The 19,161-nt window shown below is 43.2% G+C and overlaps 1 protein-coding gene across 4 annotated transcripts in view; it reads right to left on the bottom strand.

Annotated features, from left to right (window-relative positions):
- The window catches only part of KIF25 (kinesin family member 25), a 76,002-nt gene extending 57,071 nt beyond the window's left edge, over positions 1 to 18,931 (bottom strand). For 3 of the 4 annotated variants that reach the window (XM_048843981.2, XM_048843983.2, XM_075126869.1), the window contains exons 1-3: positions 18,505 to 18,931; positions 10,111 to 10,176; positions 649 to 771 (exon numbers count right to left, since the gene is read on the bottom strand). In XM_048843981.2, coding sequence (XP_048699938.1) covers positions 649 to 771; positions 10,111 to 10,176; positions 18,505 to 18,579 — 264 coding nt within the window. In that variant the 5' untranslated portion in view covers positions 18,580 to 18,931. The remainder of the gene's footprint in view (positions 1 to 648; positions 772 to 10,110; positions 10,177 to 18,504) is intronic. The other variant, XM_048843982.2, reaches the window with a different exon arrangement.
- Between the last annotated feature and the right edge of the window lie 230 nt (positions 18,932 to 19,161).

Genomic DNA, 19,161 nt, shown 5'->3' with positions numbered 1-19,161 from the left:
TGTTGATAGAAAGCCATCACAGTCCAAATGTGTTGCATCCCAATCAGCTCTGCCATTCTATCTAACCTAAAATTTAAAATAGTATTACAAGATTTTCTATGAAGCGTCATTCTAATGAGATTAGCACACTTCATTTATAAAACACCACAGTCCTCTTTTCAGTTATTTCTCTTTCAAAGACAGTTCAGATGCACTCCTTTTATACAAGCTTTTAGGCATCAACTCAGAGACTCATGTTCCTCTAAAAAAGCTGACATCTGCAAGTGTCCTTGAGAGAAACCCACAGCTTTACAGCCTGTTTGCAGTCAGTACCTTTTAACAGAGGTATAACACATTTTAATACAATTGGGTGGACAGCTCTAGTGTTTTCATTGCCTTGAAAATGTTTTAGGTACTGTAAAACAAACATACACTAACCAATAAAATATAAATAGACTGCTCATGGGTCTGTTCCCACAAGCCCTTCATGTGGGGAACTGCTGATGAAGTTGATAGGAGCGTCACATGCAGAGGTTTTTAGGATCAGGCTTATCTTTCAGAAATTATTAGCATACTGTGTTAGACTTAGAACGGACTGTTTCTTTTTTAACATATTTTTGACTGCTTCGGTGCACTGAGTATCTCTGCATTATTACTAAGATTCTTTACCTGTATTGCTCCATAAACCTGGATTATAATGGAGCTCGTGCTTCTACACAAGTTCTGTTGCTTGTCATGAACAAAGTTAAGCTGTGCCACTTCATTAGTGTCTCTTCCAATCAACCCTCGAAACTGTTAAAAAAAACAAACGGAGAATGTCACTTTGAAGATTCACAACTCTGTAAGTGTATGTTTTGGTCTAACATAGGAGATTTCAACATTAGCACCAGCCAGGGACTAGAACACAGGCACCCAAATGCCATCTCTTAATACAGTATATTTCATATTTGCAGTAGTGAAAGAAGATCAGTCTTTGAAAACCATATTTTAAAAAATAACCAAATAAGAATATTTTTTATCCATTATGGAAAAAAAAGACAATGCTTCATCAGCTTTATGTAAAAAAAAAAAAAAAAAGTTAATACAAGTCACCAAATTTTATAATAGTTTTCCTTCAAACTATGAAAATGTAATATTAAAGACCTTAACCAAATAAAACTAAAACTAAAAAATGGGAGTGAAGGTTGTAATGCTCCTTTTCTAATCCCAAACAAGAGGGCTAATTATTGCAGGGTTTATCAATTAGCAGCTGACATTAAAAATCATACAATATGTTCTGAAATCCATAGGCACAATGGAATAGGTTAAAGAAGGTGTTTCAGCCTACTATCTGAATTGCCAGGCTTATATCACTATAAACACCTTCCTACTATTATTTCAGTTGTGTTTTATATTGGATTATATTTCTCTTGGATTTTCATTTTTGTTGAAGCAATTTAATTAAGTACTCAGACCTTGACTTACCACTGTGATACTCCAGTTTTACACCACCAGAACTTCACTGAAATCAGTGGAGTGACATTCATGTAAACATCAAATAATACAGTGGTACACTAGGCCCTCAAAAAGAAAAGGAGTACTTGTGGCACCTTAGAGACTAACCAATTTATTTGAGCATGAGCTTTCGTGAGCTACAGCTCACTTCATCTGATGAAGTGAGCTGTAGCTCACGAAAGCTCATGCTCAAATAAATTGGTTAGTCTCTAAGGTGCCACAAGTACTCCTTTTCTTTTTGCGAATACAGACTAACACGGCTGTTCCTCTGAAACCTGTCACTAGGCCCTCAGTTTAAAGTGGCCAAACCAATTTTTTTAGGATGTATAGAAAAATTAACATTGAAAATCTGAAGTGTAAACTTAATCCAAAAGCAATTTTTATGCCCAAATTATGGGAAACTAAGAAGAAAAAAAATGGATTTTGTAACTGAACTGAAATGATAACCCTTTGTTATATTGAAGATCACTACAAAATGAAATCTACGCAGAGGAGAACTTGTGAAATTCTGCAGAGCAATATCCTGAACAATATAAAAAAACAAATCACTTTTCAGTCATCACACTTGTTTACAAGCATTCATGGCACCACTAAAGCTAGCTAATATGTCTTATTCCAATTCCCCCCCATAACCTGTTGACACCTTTCAATTCTTAACTAGTATTTGTACTCTTTTTTCTTATTTCTAGAGTACACTTCTATCTACCATGAACTTGCTTTCCAGTTAATTCAATCTATAAATGAGTTGTGGCTGCAGTTCCCAGTACTTTAAATTAAGATAGCAGGATAGAGTGCAATAATACGACTTCTAGTAAAAATAAAGAACTAAAACCAATGAGACAGTGGATTGATTTAATTCAGTTAATTTGCCATGACAGTTATGGTGGAACCAAAGATTCAATTACAGCTGACACATGGAAGACAACAAGAGCAACATGATACTCAGTGAACTTCTGTTGTCAAAACAAAACAAAAACATAAATAAGAATGATTTATGCTCTCCAAAAAAATCTTTTATCCAAGCAGGGTGAGGTTCTCAAAACTTTTTCATAGTATGGACCACATATTAATAGCAAAATTATCTTCTAGAGCAGAACTCCTCCTCCTATTCAGGATTGCAATAATGAAATAGGAGGATCCACCCAAACACATAACATTCCTGGAGCAGCTACAACAATTGCTTACACGACAAAGGAAGGCAGGAAAATATTTAATTTTTTAAAAAATCTTATTTTAATGAAATTTAATAACTGGCAACAAGGAGAAGAAAAAGCACTAACAGCTCAAATCCTCAAAGGTATTAAGGTTCCTAACTCCAATGGGCATTCGGTGCCTAAATACCTTTAAGAATCTGGGCTCATGTGACTAACCAGCTTTCCACCCTCTGTAAGGACTCCATGGACAACAGTTTGACAACTGCTGGAACAGAGGATCAACTAAATTTTTATATTTATTTAGTACTCTCAAATCACTGTAATCAATTACTCTTTTTACATGTAAACAATTGGGAGCAACAAGTACTATGGGAGGCAGAGAGAGATTCTCCTGCATTTTGAAGGGTTGACTGCTCTCTTGAGAGTTCTCAAAACTGCAGGTAAACATAAAACTCCAGGTCAGAAATACCCCAGGAGAAAATCTTCATTCCTCCATATCTCAGCACAAATCTTTCTACGTTGATATTTAAAAGGATACTCACGAAGGTATTTTTGATCTGAAAGTCATCCAGTTTTTAAGCACTAGCTAAAGTACTGCAGGTCAGAACTTTTTGAAAAAGGCTACCGGACACTAGAAATATAGTAGAATGAAAGCTGCATGATTGTCTATGGGATGCACAAAAGCCATTTTATAAATTCATATTTTTTATGATAGACTTGATTAGCCAGAAATTGTGACAGCTCCTATATACTGATCACATGGAATTTTTTCTTTTAGTCTATTTTATAAAAGGACTCCCAAGATTCAAATCTCTCAGGTGCCATTTTTGCAAAGACTTATGCATGCGTTTCACTTAATGCAATATATAGTCCTACTGAAGTAAATGGGACTACTCATGTACAAAATTAAGCACATGAATAAGTCTTTGCAAGATTTGGGGCTATGTTATTCAGAATGTTTGAGGTTATTAAAATTAAGAGCATTTCAAACATTTAATTTATTTTTTGCTGTATAATTCTGCTTGTTTTATTTTTTCTATTTTTCTCAGGGTGGACAATAAAAATAGTTTGGTCAGTTTCACTTTTTCTTTATAGTCAGCTTCTATTCAATTTCACTTTCAGGTTTTACATTTATTAGAAATACTCTCATGACCTTTTCTATGCAAACAGTTTCCTCTTTTGATTTATCATTCCCCTGAAGTGTTTGCCACCCAGAATTTGTAGGATTGTGTTACCCAGGAGAAGCTGAAAGTAAAACTGACTACAAATAGAAGAGAAACTGACCAGTTTACTTGCATTGTCCAAAACGTGGCAGCAGTAGATTCATGCTTGCAGACCTAGGTGTCCTCATGGAAGTAACTGGAGGATCAGGGCCCTAGTAGGAGGCAAACAAAAGCAAACTGCATGAAGTAATAAAATAAAGTAATACGCAGTTTTTAAATTTTAAGTTTTAATAATTTAAGATATTATTAACAATACCGGTAAAGAACGAACTTTTTAAAATATTTTTTCTATCTGAGCATATCCCTTCATGTATATTTTCAAGCAAAAATAAGAAATATTTAGAAGAAATGTTTGTTTTGTTTTTTAGTGGAAGGGAACTACATTTTCTATGCTATTCAAAAATTACCCCTCCAGTGCATGCTGGCAAAATAGTAAGGTTATTAAAAACACGATTGATTAGGAAAAAACACAGAGAACTAAACTGCAGCTTTTTCATAGGACTGGAAGGGACCCCGAAAGGTCTTCTAGTCCAGTCCCCTACACTCAAAGCAGGACTAAGTATTATCTAGCCCATCCCTGACAGGTGTTTGTCTAACCTGCTCTTAAAAATCTCCAATGATGTAGATTCCACAACCTCCCTAGGCAATTTATTCCAGTGCTTAACCACTAACAGTTAGGAAGTTTTTCCTAATGTCCAACCTAAACTGCCCTTGCTGCAATTTAAGCCCGTTGCTTTGTGCTGCCCTCAGAGGTTAAAGAGAACAATTTTTCTCCCTCCTCCTTGTAATAACCTTTTATGTACTTGAAAACCATTATCATGTCCCCTCCCTCAGCCTTCTTTTCTCCAGACTAAATAAGCCCAATTTTTTCAGTCTTCCCTCATAAAGGTCTAAAAAACAGTACCTAATCATTTTTGTTTTTCTTCTCTGGACTTTCCCCAATTTGTCCACCTCTTTCCTGAAATATGGCATCCAGAACTGGAAACAATACTCCAGTTGAGGCCTAATCAGCGCAGAGTAGAGGGGACGAATTACTTTTTGTGTCTTGCTTACAACACTCCTGTTAATATATCCCAAAATGATGTTTGCTTTTTTGTAGCAGTGTTACACTGTTGACTCATATTTAGCTTGTGATCCACTATGACCCTCAGATCCCTTTCCGCAGTACTCCTTCCTAGGCAGTCATTTCCCATTTTGTATGTGTGCAACTGATTATTCCTTCCTAAGTGGAGTACTTTGCATTTGTCTTTATTGAATGTAATCCTATTTATTTCAGATCATTTCTCCAGTTTATCCAGATCATTTGCAACCCCTCCTAGCTTGGTATCGTCCGCAAACTTTATAAATGTACTCGATGTGCCTTTATCTAAGTCACTGATGAAGATATTGATCCAGAACTGATCTCTGAGGGACCTCACTTGAAATGCTCTTCCAGCTTGACTGTGAACCACTGATAACTATTCTCTGGGAATGGTTTTCCAACCCTTTATGCACCCATCTTATAGTTTTCAGAGTAACAGCCGTGTTAGTCTGTATTCGCAAAAAGGAGTACTTGTGGCACCTTAGAGACTAACCAATTTATTTGAGCATGAGCTTTCGTGAGCTACAGCTCACTTCATCGGATGCATACTGTGGAAACTGCAGAAGACATTATATACACAGAGACCATGAAACAATACCTCCTCCCACCCCACTCTCCTGCTGGTAATAGCTTATCTAAAGTTGGGCCATTTCCAGCACAAATCCAGGTTTTCTCACCCCCCCCATCCCCCTCCAAAAACCACACACACAAACTCACTCTCCTGCTGGTAATAGCTTATCCAAAGTGACCACTCTCCTCACAATGTGTATGAAAATCAAGGTGGGCCATTTCCAGCACAAATCCAGGTTTTCTCAGCCCCCCCCCCCCCCCAACTCACTCTCCACCTTATAGTAGCTCCATCTAGGTTGCATTTCCCAAGTTTGTTTATGAGAAGGTGATAAGTCACAGTCTCAAAAGTCTTACTAAAGTCAAGATATACCATATCTACGCTTTTCCCCCATCCACAAGGCTTGTTACCCTGTCAAAGAAAACTATTAGGTTGGCTTGACAGGATTTGTTCTTGACAAATCCATGCTGACTGCTACTTATCACCTTATTATCTTCTAGTTGTCTGCAAATTGATTGCTTAACTATTTGCTCTATTATCTTTCCTGGTACTGAAGTTAAGCTGACTGGTCTGTAATTCCCTAGGTTGTCCTTATTCCCCCTTTTATAGATTGGCTTGGTATTTGCCTTATTCCAATCCTCTGGAATATCTCCTGTCTTCCATGACTTTTTGAAGATAATTTCTAATGGCTCAGATATCTCTTCAGTCAGCTCCTTGAGTATTCTATGATGTATTTCATCAGGCCCTGTTGACTTAAAAACATTTAACTTGTCTAAGTAATTTTTAATTTGTTCTTTCCCTATTTTAGCCTCTGATCGTACCTTCATTTTCACTGGCATTCACTATGTTAGACATCCAATTCCTACTAACCTTTCTGATAAAAACTCAAAATAATAATAATCATGTAGCACTTTTCCATTTTCGCATTTTTCATTATGGTTTCCTCCCCTCGTTGAGTAAGGGGCCTACCCTGTCCTTGGTCTTTCTCTTGCTTCTAATGTATTTGTAGAATGTTTTCTTATTACCCTTTATGTATCTAGCTACTTCAACCTCATTTTGTGCCTTGGCCTTTCTAATTTTGTCCCTAAATACTGGTGTTTGTTTATATTTACCCTTTGTAATTTGACCTAGTTTCCACTTTTTGTAGGATTCTTTTTTGAGTTTCAGATCATTGAAGATCTGGGTTAAGCCAGGGTGGTCTCTTGCCATATTTCCTATCTTTTGTACACAGTGGGATAATTTACTCTTGTGCCCTTAATAATGTCTCTTTGAAAAACTGCCTAATCTATTGAAATGTTTTTCCCCTTAGACTTGATTCCCAAGGGATGTTACCTGCCAACTCCCTGAGTTTGCTAAAGTCTGCCTTCTTGAAATCCATTTTCTCTATTGTGTAGTTTTCCCTCCTACCATCCTTAGAATCATGAACTCTATCATTTCATGATCACTTTCACCCAAGTTGCCTTCCATTTTCAAATTCTCAACCAGCTCCACCCTACTTGTCAAAATCAAATCTAGCTTCTCCTCTGGTGGTTTTCTTCACCTTCTGAAATAAAAAACTGTCTCCAATACATTCCAAGAATTTATTGGATAATCTGTGCCATGCTGTGTTATTTTCCCAACAGATGTTTGGGTAGTTTAAGTCCCCCTTCACCACCAAGTCCTAAGTAAGGGGCAGATAAAGGGCAGCATACTGTGTGATTTTTAGCCAATTCGGTTAAATCAATGTGCTATGAAGGTAGACACCCTTAAAGTGATTTAAATCTCGTTTGTATCAATTTATTTGTGGAGCAAAAGAAACCAATACAAACAGGTTTAAGGTGATATAAGTGTGTTCACTCACAAGGGTCCATGGTTTAACTAAACCTGCTTATTTAAACCCAGCACAAGAATGTGTGTAGACAGTCCTGTGGCTCAGAGAGCCACAACCTCCCTCCTGGTTATCCCACTGCTCCCAGGAGGGAGCAAACTTCACCAAATCTATATCCAGTATAGACGTTCCTCTGTGCTGGCTAGTACAGGGTGGGAGTGGAGGTGTCACTATACCCCCAACCCAACCACCTGAGCAAAAGAGGGTCAGTAACCACTTTGCAAAGCCCACTTCTCCTCCCATGTTGCTGCCTATGATGCAGACAGCTGGCACAAGGGAGCTTGCACCCCCTTATGCCTCTGGGCCAGTGCACTGGACAGGCCAACATTTAACTCAAAGGAGTGGCACTCATGGTTTCTTAAGAGTCCAGTCAAAGAGTAAAAGTGACATGGGGGTAGGGCTGGGGTTTCAGTAAAACAACGTTTTTCGTGGAAAGTATCCGCTTTCTGCAAAAAAATTCCTTTTTTCCTCAAAAGACCTTGGCCAAAAATGGGCATTGCTCTCTCATAATGCACCACAACCAGGGACTCCATGTTGCACAGCTTCCCCTCACCAAAAAAGGGAGACTCTGATGCATCATGGGAGCTGTAGTCCAGCTGACGATCCTGGCCCACAGAGGACAATGGGCACAAAGAACAAGCTGCTACTCCCATTAAGCACTACAACTCCCATTTTTGGCAAAAATCTGATAGTTTTCAGCCAAAACCACTGAAAACTCAAAATTTCCCATGGAAAATTTCAATGAAAACCTCAAAAAAAAATCTTTCATTTTCCCTGAAAATTTCCATGAGGGTTTAAACATTTGCACCAGCTCTACTGGGGGCTTTCAGATTAGGGGAAGAAAAAGTAAAGTGGGGAAAAATGGGAATGCTATTCAAGGTTGTAAGACCGAATAGCGGTCCCTTCCCTAAACTTTACGAGGAGGAAAGGATCTGAAGTTTATCATGAAAATGCTGAAACCACCCGTGACCACAGATTACATTATATTTTTCTATACATAGCTTTGTACTTGCACTGCTGTTAAGAGAGTTAAGTAAAAAGATATTTTGATTGACACGAACCATTTGGCAATGATTCCTCCTGCTTGTGGTGCAATCAGGGTGCTCTCCATATACCTTTATCTGCTCCAGCCTTGCAATATATTTGGCAATTAACAAGTGAAACTCTGGAATGGATTTTTCTAGCAGCAATGATTAGATTTGTGACAGACTGCCTGCTTGATCAGCCCTACAGGCAGAATACTGAAAAACTCAGTCTTGTCTACATAATGCTTTAGTCCACAGAAGAGGGGTATCAATTTTAGTCTTTGTTAGCATGTCCTGCACTAACTGACTCGCACAGACTCTGCTGGCACACACTAAAAGTTCCCCAGTGCACGTTAATATAGTACTGTTTGAAACAGGACTGCATTAGTGCACACATTAATGCACACAGTGAACTTCCAGTGTGAGCCAGCAAGGGCCACATGAGCCAGTTAATGCATGACATACGAGTGCAAACTAAAATATAAAATTCTTTGTGCAGACTAAACACCATGTAGACGAGTCCTCATACTGGCTTTGGCTCTGGAGGAGGGTATTTTGTTTACAAGACACATTCTGCCCTCTGATGCATCTTACTATCTAGAATAATCTCCATATTGTATGCTTGAGATCAAAAGGTCAGTTCAAATTCCTAAGAATATCTTCACTAAATGCTACCAAAAAAAAATTGAAATATATTTTGATGAAATAAAATACAGTATTCTTTTGTGTACTCAGCAAAAGTCATCTCAGATGCACCATCTGGCTTGCAGTCAGGACTTCTTATTTTTTTAGTTAAATCCAATTTCATCCAGCAGAGTTAACCAAGACATGGTGAGGGCAAGTGGCTTTCCTGAGGTCACACAGCGATTTAATGACTCAGCCTGGATTAGAATTTGTCAACTGACGGTCACTATTACCTCTAATCCACACAGCCAGTCCTGGTCTTGCACAAAAAACAACTTCTCAAATTTCTTTTAATCTCTAAAGACCCAGCTTTGAAGAGGCAAAATATTATTTATGAGGACTGTTCATTATTTCAGTAACTGCTCCAGAAATAGTTGTCCCTTCTGATCAGCAGTATTATGAAACAAAGTGGATTAGTTTAGCCATAGCTAGGCTTTTCCAACTGCTTATATGACATTTAGTTTTACTCCCTCCAACACAAGACACGTATGTACACAAATATCATGAAGACACTCAATAGAGCATCTTTGATAAGCCCATTAATTATAAAATGCAGGTTCCTGAAACCAACTTATGGCCAAATATTTGAAAAGAGTGGCCTCCTTTTTGTGGGTGTAAACTGCCCCCTCAAAATTTGCACCTACATTTTGCACATCCAGTTCAACTGCAAGCAGAAATCAGGTATTTCAGTGTGAAAGTGCTCAAATTTGGTGTGCATGTTTACTCCCTCAGTTCATTTTTGAAGGCATGAAATTACAGGCAAGTATTCTAGTATTTGCATGTCTGACTACCTGATTTGCACCTGCAATTAAAGAAAGTGTGAAAATTTTTCCAGCAAAAATTTGTGCTCATAAAAAGTGAGGCTGTGCCCCCATCCTTCGAAAGCTTACCCCACAGGAAGATGACACACTTTGAAAATGAGAAAAAGGATTCCAACTTCTTTTTTTAGGTGGTGGGTTTTAGCACCAACTCACAAACAACATGGATACATCTCCACTCACTTTACAAGAGATTAAACATGGACAATATAATTACCTCTGCAAGTTTCAGATGAAGAAGAGCATTTTCTGTTTCCAGCACAACTATTCTTTCTTCTTTAGCCTGAAAAAACAACTGATAAACTAGATTCTGCATCCTCACCCTCAGCAATAAAACTGAAATAATAATTTCTGAATGTAGTCAGACCAATAATCTTTTGACAATCATGCACTTATTATTCAGCAGCACGACTATTGCAGTGTAAGAAGTTGATGTGATATAATAAACTTTCATTAATATATTTTGCCTTAATATACATTTTTATAACCACTTAGGATAAATAATTCCCATTTATTAGATTGTCTAGTTACTGGTTCTCATCTTTTTTCAATATTGAGACCTACTTTCCCATACTGGTACTCCCTTCCAACCTAGCTGGTTTAGCAGCTTGGGAAAGTGCGGGTGTTTATGACACCATGACATGTTTGCAACTCTGCTGGGTGCAATGCCCCCTAGGTTGAAAATCCCTGAGCTACTGTGTCAGGCTGTCTGCAGATTCATGCGGGCATCACTGCATCAGTTAAAGCTCAGCTCTCCTTTTCAAGATAGTCTCTGCAATCATAAGGCTAGAAATATTTTTTAAAATAATGAAAAGGGTAAAAAAGGAGGGTCACTAGAGCCCGCTCATGACCCCTAGATTGAGAACCCTTAGTCTAGTCTTAGTCATCTTAAGTAGGGTGACCAGATGTCCCGTTTTTATAGGGAGATTCCTGTTTTTTGGGACTTTTTCTTATATAGGCGCCTATTACTCCCCACCTCCTGTCCCGTTTTTTCACAGTTCATATCTGGTCACCCTAGTCTTAAGCAAAGTAAGCAGTCATGGGATAAGAGAGAAGGTTCTCTCATGGACTGGTAACTGGTCAAAAGATAGGAAACAAAGGTTAGGAATAAATAGTCAGTTTGCAGAATGGAGAGAGGTAAATAGTGGTGTCCCTGAGGGGTCTGTACTGGGCCCAGTCCTATTTAACATATTCATAAATGATCTGGAAAAAGGGGTAAACAGTGAGGTGGAAAAATTTGCAGATGAATCAAAAGTACTCAAGATAGTTAAGTCCCAGGCAGACTACAAAGAGCTACAAAAGGACCTCTCAAAACTGAGTGACTGGGCAACAAAATGGCAGATGAAATTCATTGTTGATAAATGCAAAGTAATGCACATTGGAAAACATAATCCCAACTATACATATAAAATGATGGGGTCTAAATTAGCTGTTACCACTCAAGAAAGAGATCTTGGAATCATTGTGGATAGTTCTCTGAAAAAACATCCACTCAATGTGCAGCAGCAGTCAAAAAAGTGAACAGGACGTTGGAAATCATTAAGAAAGGGAATAAGACAGAAAGTATCATATTGCCTCTATATAAATCCACGGTATGCCCACATCGTGAATACTGCATGCAAATGTGGTCTTCCCATCCCAAAAAGGATATACTGGAATTGGAAAAGGTTCAGAAAAGGGCAACAAAAATGATTAGGGGTATGAAACGGCTGCCGTATGAGGAGAGTGGGACTTTTCAGCTTGGAAAAGAGATGACTAAGGGGGCGGGGGGATATGATAAAGGTCTATAAAATCATGACTGGTGTGGAGAAAGTAAATAAGGAAGTTTTATTTACTCCTTCTCATAACACAAGAACTAGGGCCACCATATGAAATTAATAGGCAGGTTAAAGTTAAAACAAACAAAAGGAAGTATTTTTTCACACAACGCACAGTCAACCTGGGGAACGCCTTGCCAGAGGATGTTGTCCCTCTGGGGCATCTGGCATTGGCCACTGTTGGAAGACAGGATACTGGGTTAGATGGACCTTTGGTCTGACCCAGTATGGCTGTTCTTATGTTCATTATTGTTTACAGTAAGAACAGCCATGCGCTCAATCTTGTATTTCAAGGATCTGTACAGATTATACTTTCCTGGTAGTGCAGAGAAGTAAGCATTGCAGACACAAAGAAAATTTCCCAATTTTGGAACCACAAGGGTTTTTTTTCTACACAGCCAAAATGGCTTGGGAAAGCAGATGATGTTGCTCTTTTCCGATTGCCAGAAGATGCCAAAAAGTCATATTATCTGGGGAATCAGAAGTTTCTCAAGGTCTCAGCATGGATTCAATTTTATATTCTAATTTTTGGTAAATTGTGATCCTAGTTCAGATGTGCAATGATATTTATCAATGCCAACATTTAAATTAGTTCACTACTACTCAAAGCATGTAGAAAGGGAAAAGGATGAGTATAAAGCATAATCTGCCAAGAGTGACAACGCATTTTGGTGCCACAAATGGAACGTGCTTGGATGATGGTCACCATTTCCCCTCAAGTCCTCAAACCGATCCTCGAAAACAAAAGGCTATGAGGCATCTGAGCCCCATCAAAGGGGAATTAATCCTACAATACTTAGTGCGGCATCTCAATCTGAGCATCTGAGGACACTCCAGAGCATCAGCAGCCTGATCTGTTCAGGTGATAAGTAAGAGGCCAGGTAGCATCTTCCACGACTCTAGTGGCTAGTGCTCTTCTCCCTGCTGGAGGCATCTACAGAGTCAGGCAGACATCACAGCACTGAACACATTCAGGTCATGTTTTCAAGTTTTTCTTAGCAACCAAGAGGGCTAGAAACACTTTCTTGTAATGGAAACTGAGGTTCTGATCTTATCACATGACTCTGGGAGCAGGCTGCCAGGCATATGTTTATAACTTAGTGCACCCCTGCCGATAGGTGTGTCCCAGCACAAAGCAGCTGCAGCACCCAGGAGCACAGCAAAGCCCATGGGCGCATATTTGAACTTCTGCACAATCCTGCTGTGAGCAACATCTCGTCTTGGTGCCCTAAGCAGGTGGAACTTGAGGCAGGAACATGTAGCTCTTTCCCCCAACGTGGGCCCTGACCCCCAGGACCATCCAGCTGAACCAGGCTGCCCATGGCCAGGCCCAGCAGGGGACATAGTACCAGGGGCTGGTGAGCAGCAGCACCGGGGAGGCCACAGAGAGGAAGATCTGCTCAAGAGCTACTCCCTTGACCCAGCTCCTTGTGGTGGGTGCATCGCTGGGTGGTATTGCAATGGCTTCCAGCTCCACAGGCCACCTGCGATATTAGCTGGCAGCTCCTCCATGAGGCTCCGAGCACAGGCATTTGCCTGATGTGGTTCACAAACTCCCCTAACACTTGCCCCTTTTGCGGTGAGAGGGAGACCCTGGTGCACAGCTCCGTAGGATGTGTCAGGTTGAAGGACCCTGGTCATCTATCCCAGCAGAAGGAAGAAACTGAATGGGAGGTTGGGGCAGCCTGCAACTGTGAGGCCTATTTGCATTCCCTTGTTTGATCTGGTCTCCAGGAGGAGCTCCTCTGGGCTGTGCCACGGGCTCCCTAGGGCCTCGCGGGATGGTGGGGAAGATCGGGGCTCTCTGCTGCACACCCCCTCCGGACCCTTCCTTATTGCCCCATCACCTTCACTCCCCCGCCTGTTTTCTCCTTCTTCCTCCCCCATGACTAGGGCCCTACCAAATTCACTGCTATGAAAAATACGTCATGCTCCATGAAATCTGGTCTCCCTGTCACAGAGTCACTGGGGCAATGCTCTGGAACTACTCTGTATGAAGCCAGTCAGGACTCTGGGGGAGCATGCCTCCTCTCTCTGAGCATACTGTCGCCAGGGCAAGTAGCTTATATAGCTTTGACCTTCCTGGGTCTGACCTTGGAGCATTCAGCATCCCCTTTTCACACTGTTTCAGAGGAACAGCCGTGTTAGTCTGTATTCGCAAAAAGAAAAGGAGTACTTGTGGCACCTTAGAGACTAACCAATTTATTTGAGCATGAGCTTTCGTGAGCTACAGCTCACTTCATCAGATGTTTACCGTGGAAACTGCAGCAGACTTTATATACACACAGAGAATATGAAACAATACCTCCTCCCACCCCACTGTCCTGCTGGTAATAGCTTATCTAAAGTGATCAACAGGTGGGCCATTTCCAGCACAAATCCAGGTTTTCTCACCCTCCACCCCCCACACAAATTCACTCTCCTGCTGGTGCTAGCCCATCCAAAGTGACAACTCTTTACATAATCAAGTCGGGCTATTTCCTGCATAGATCAAGGTTTTCTCACATCCCCCCCACCCCCATACACACACAAACTCACTCTCCTGCTGGTAATAGCTCATCTAAACTGACCACTCTCCAAGTTTAAATCCAAGTTAAACCAGAACATCTGGGGGGGGGGGGGGTAGGAAAAAACAAGAAGAAACAGGCTACCTTGCATAATGACTTAGCCACTCCCAGTCTCTATTTAAGCCTAAATTAATAGTATCCAATTTGCAAATGAATTCCAATTCAGCAGTTTCTCGCTGGAGTCTGGATTTGAAGTTTTTTTGTTTTAAGATAGCGACCTTCATGTCTGTGATTGCGTGACCAGAGAGATTGAAGTGTTCTCCGACTGGTTTATGAATGTTATGATTCTTGACATCTGATTTGTGTCCATTTATTCTTTTACGTAGAGACTGTCCAGTTTGACCAATGTACATGGCAGAGGGGCATTGCTGGCACATGATGGCATATATCACATTGGTGGATGTGCAGGTGAACGAGCCTCTGATAGTGTGGCTGATGTTATTAGGCCCTGTGATGGTGTCCCCTGAATAGATATGTGGGCACAATTGGCAACGGGCTTTGTTGCAAGGATAAGTTCCTGGGTTAGTGGTTCTGTTGTGTGGTATGTGGTTGTTGGTGAGTATTTGCTTCAGGTTGCGGGGCTGTCTGTAGGCAAGGACTGGCCTGTCTCCCAAGACTTGTGAGAGTGTTGGGTCATCCTTTAGGATAGGCCCTACGCTACCAGCACTCCCAGCTACCTTCGAGACACCACTGACTTCCTGAGGAAACTTCAATCCATCGGTGATCTTCCTGATAACACCATCCTGGCTACTATGGATGTAGAAGCCCTCTACACCAACATTCCACACAAAGATGGACTACAAGCCGTCAAGAACACTATCCCCGATAATGTCACGGCTAACCTGGTGGCTGAACTTTGTGACTTTGTCCTTACCCATAACTATTTCACATTTGGGGACAATGTATACCTTCAGATCAGCGGCACTGCTATGGGTACCCGCATGGCCCCACAGTATGCCAACATTTTTATGGCTGATTTAGAACAACGCTTCCTCAGCTCTCGTCCCCTAAAGCCCCTACTCTACTTGCGCTATATTGATGACATCTTCATCATCTGGACCCATGGAAAAGAAGCCCTTGAAGAATTCCACCACGATTTCAACAATTTCCATCCCACCACCAACCTCAGCCTGGTCCAGTCCACACAAGAGATCCACTTCCTGGACACTACAGTGCTAATAAACAATCGCCACATAAACACCACCCTATACCGGAAACCTACTGACCGCTATTCCTACCTACATGCCTCCAGCTTTCACCCTGACCACACCACATGATCCATCGTCTACAGCCAAGCTCTGCGATACAACCGCATTTGCTCCAACCCCTCAGACAGAGACAAACACCTACAAGATCTCTGTCAAGCTTTCTTACAACTACAATACCCACCTGCAGAAGTAAAGAAACAGATTGATAGAGCCAGAAGAGTTCCCAGAAGTTACCTACTACAGGACAGGCCTAACAAAGAAAATAACAGAACGCCACTAGCGGTCACCTTCAGCCCCCAACTAAAACCCCTCCAACGCATTATTAAGGATCTACAACCTATCCTAAAGGATGACCCAACACTCTCACAAGTCTTGGGAGACAGGCCAGTCCTTGCCTACAGACAGCCCCGCAACCTGAAGCAAATACTCACCAACAACCACATACCACACAACAGAACCACTAACCCAGGAACTTATCCTTGCAACAAAGCCCGTTGCCAATTGTGCCCACATATCTATTCAGGGGACACCATCACAGGGCCTAATAACATCAGCCACACTATCAGAGGCTCGTTCACCTGCACATCCACCAATGTGATATATGCCATCATGTGCCAGCAATGCCCCTCTGCCATGTACATTGGTCAAACTGGACAGTCTCTACGTAAAAGAATAAATGGACACAAATCAGTTGTCAAGAATCATAACATTCATAAACCAGTCGGAGAACACTTCAATCTCTCTGGTCACGCAATCACAGACATGAAGGTCGCTATCTTAAAACAAAAAAACTTCAAATCCAGACTCCAGCGAGAAACTGCTGAATTGGAATTCATTTGCAAATTGGATACTATTAATTTAGGCTTAAATAGAGACTGGGAGTGGCTAAGTCATTATGCAAGGTAGCCTGTTTCTTCTTGTTTTTTCCTACCCCCCCCCCCCCCCAGATGTTCTGGTTTAACTTGGATTTAAACTTGGAGAGTGGTCAGTTTAGATGAGCTATTACCAGCAGGAGAGTGAGTTTGTGTGTGTATGGGGGTGGGGGGGATGTGAGAAAACCTTGATCTATGCAGGAAATAGCCCGACTTGATTATGTAAAGAGTTGTCACTTTGGATGGGCTAGCACCAGCAGGAGAGTGAATTTGTGTGGGGGGTGGAGGGTGAGAAAACCTGGATTTGTGCTGGAAATGGCCCACCTGTTGATCACTTTAGATAAGCTATTACCAGCAGGACAGTGGGGTGGGAGGAGGTATTGTTTCATATTCTCTGTGTGTATATAAAGTCTGCTGCAGTTTCCACGGTAAACATCTGATGAAGTGAGCTGTAGCTCACGAAAGCTCATGCTCAAATAAATTGGTTAGTCTCTAAGGTGCCACAAGTACTCCTTTTCTTTTTTCACACTGTGTGATTCCTGCAGCAAGTCCATCTGGGCGGGGCTCCTGGGAAAGCCAGAGGGCCCTGCACCCCAACTTTGCAGTCAGCTGTGACTCTCAGCCAGCATGTAGAACAGAAGGGTTTATTAGTTGACAGGAACACAGAGTAGAACAGAGCTTGTTAGCACAGAATTAATGACTTTCAACCAAGTCTATCTTGGGGAGTCCTGGGCCAGATGTCTTGGACTCCCCCTCTTCCAGTTTCCCCAAGCAGACAGCCATCTTCCAGCGACCCGAACTCAGACACCCCCGTTGCTCCTCCTCCTCCTTCTTTGTCTCGCTTCCAAAGAGTTATCTGGTCGCATCCCCCTCCTGGGTCTCAGGTTATGAAGGGCACCGGCTGGTCATAGCATACGTGCAGGCAGCTGGAGAAGCCTCACCTGCCCAGAGGTTTCAGCCAAAGTCACACACCCCACTCCCACCACCAAGGTATTGGTGCAGCACACAGGGAAACTGGGACACAGACAGTATTCAAGCAAAACAGTAAAACTAACATAGGCTCAACAGTAAGACTCACAGGTTCACATACAACATAACAAGGGAAAATCCCCACGTCGTCACACTCCCCCCATGAAATCTGTTTTTTTGTGTGCTTTTACCCTATACTGTACTATACAGATTTCATGGGGGAGACCAGTGTTTCTCAATTTGGGGGTCCTGACCCAAAAGGGAGTTGCAGGTAGGTCACAAGGTTATTTTAGGGGAGGTTGTGGTTATTGCCACCCTTACTTCTGCGCTACCTTCGTAGCTGGGAACTGGAGAGCGGCAGCTGTTGGCTGGGTGCCCAGCTCTGAAGGTGGTGGCTAGGGTTGCCAACTCTGACTGAAGCTATTCCAAGAGAATTTTTTCCCCAACATGATGTAACGTCATTTTCTTGAAATAGCCTATCAAAATCTCCTGGATTGCTTTCAGTAGTCACCGGGAAACCAGTGCTGATTCCAGGAGACGCCAGGCCAATCCTGGAGGGTTGGTAACCCTAGCGATGCCCCGCCAGCAGCAGCGCAGAAGAAAGGGTGGCAACACCACACCCGGCCATGCTTACATCTGCCTTGCTGCCGGCGGTGGCTCTGCCTTCAGAGCTGGGATCCCGGCCGGCAGCCGCCGTGGTTCTGCAGCTGCCCGGCTCGGAAGGCAGCGCTGCCGACAGCAGCAGTGCAGAAATAAGGGTGGCAGTACCGCAACCCCACCCCTCAGTAACCTTGCTACCCCTCCACCCCCCACACTCCTTTTGGGTCAGGACACCTAGGGCTACCCCACCATGAAATTTCAGGTTTAAATAACTGAAATCATGACAGTTACCATTTAAAAAAATCCTATGGCCGTGAAACAGACCCCCAATGGAGGGCGCATTGGGTAGGGCCCTCCCCATGACCTGGCCCAGCGGCTCCTCCCCTGCCCCAGCCCCTCAACCAGCCCCATGGGCGCCAGCCCAGGAGGAGGCAGCGGGCGGGGCGGGGCGGGGCGAGAGTGATGACATCGCTGCCATGACGCACTAAGGACGGCCCAGCCCCCTGCAGGTGAGGGGGCAGGGCCACCGGCTCCTCCCCGAGCGTGGCCCCCCCGCCCCGCACGCGGAGCGCACTCACGCGCAGCTTCTGCTCCAGCTGCCGGATCCGCTGCTGGGCCACAAAGCTCGGGCTGATCCCGCCACCCGGCCGCATCCTCTCTCCCGTCCTGCCGCCGTCACCCCGCGGTCCCGCGGCGCGCACCCAACAATCCCCACCACGCGCACGGAATCGCTTTGAATCGACCAATCAGACGCTGGCATGGGGCTTCGCTTCGGTTGCTGCGGCGACAGCGCTTGTCCTCCCTCCCACCGCAGGCGGTAATGACTCCCACTGGCTGGAGGGCGGCCAGGGAGCTTGTGACAATACCGGGGCGCTCTCCGAGCGCTCACTGACGGGCGTTAGGGAGCATCTGCCAAGGCCCTTGCTGGCGCAGCGGCGGAGAGCGCCACGCAGGGACACGGTCGGCCTCCGCTCAACCGAACCTGCTGCACGCGACCTGCTCTCTGCCTCGTCATGAGTGACAGCCGCAGCCTGCCAATCCAGCCGCGGCGGGGGGAGGCGGGGCGCACGTGGGAGCAGAGTGGCGGGTGCCCCGCGCTGGAGCGGGGCTCGCTGAGTGGCGGGAGCCGGGCGCGCCGCGCGCGGGAGACCCTTGCCCCTGCGCAGTCCCAGCTCCGCGTGGAGGTCGGGCTGGCCTAGTGCTGGGAGCCCCGGCTCCTGCCGGGACAGGAGAAC

Source organism: Caretta caretta, chromosome 3 (assembly GCF_965140235.1).
Source record: "Caretta caretta isolate rCarCar2 chromosome 3, rCarCar1.hap1, whole genome shotgun sequence".
Lineage (NCBI taxonomy): Eukaryota > Metazoa > Chordata > Testudines > Cheloniidae > Caretta > Caretta caretta.
This window is presented reverse-complemented; position numbering and strand designations above follow the sequence as displayed.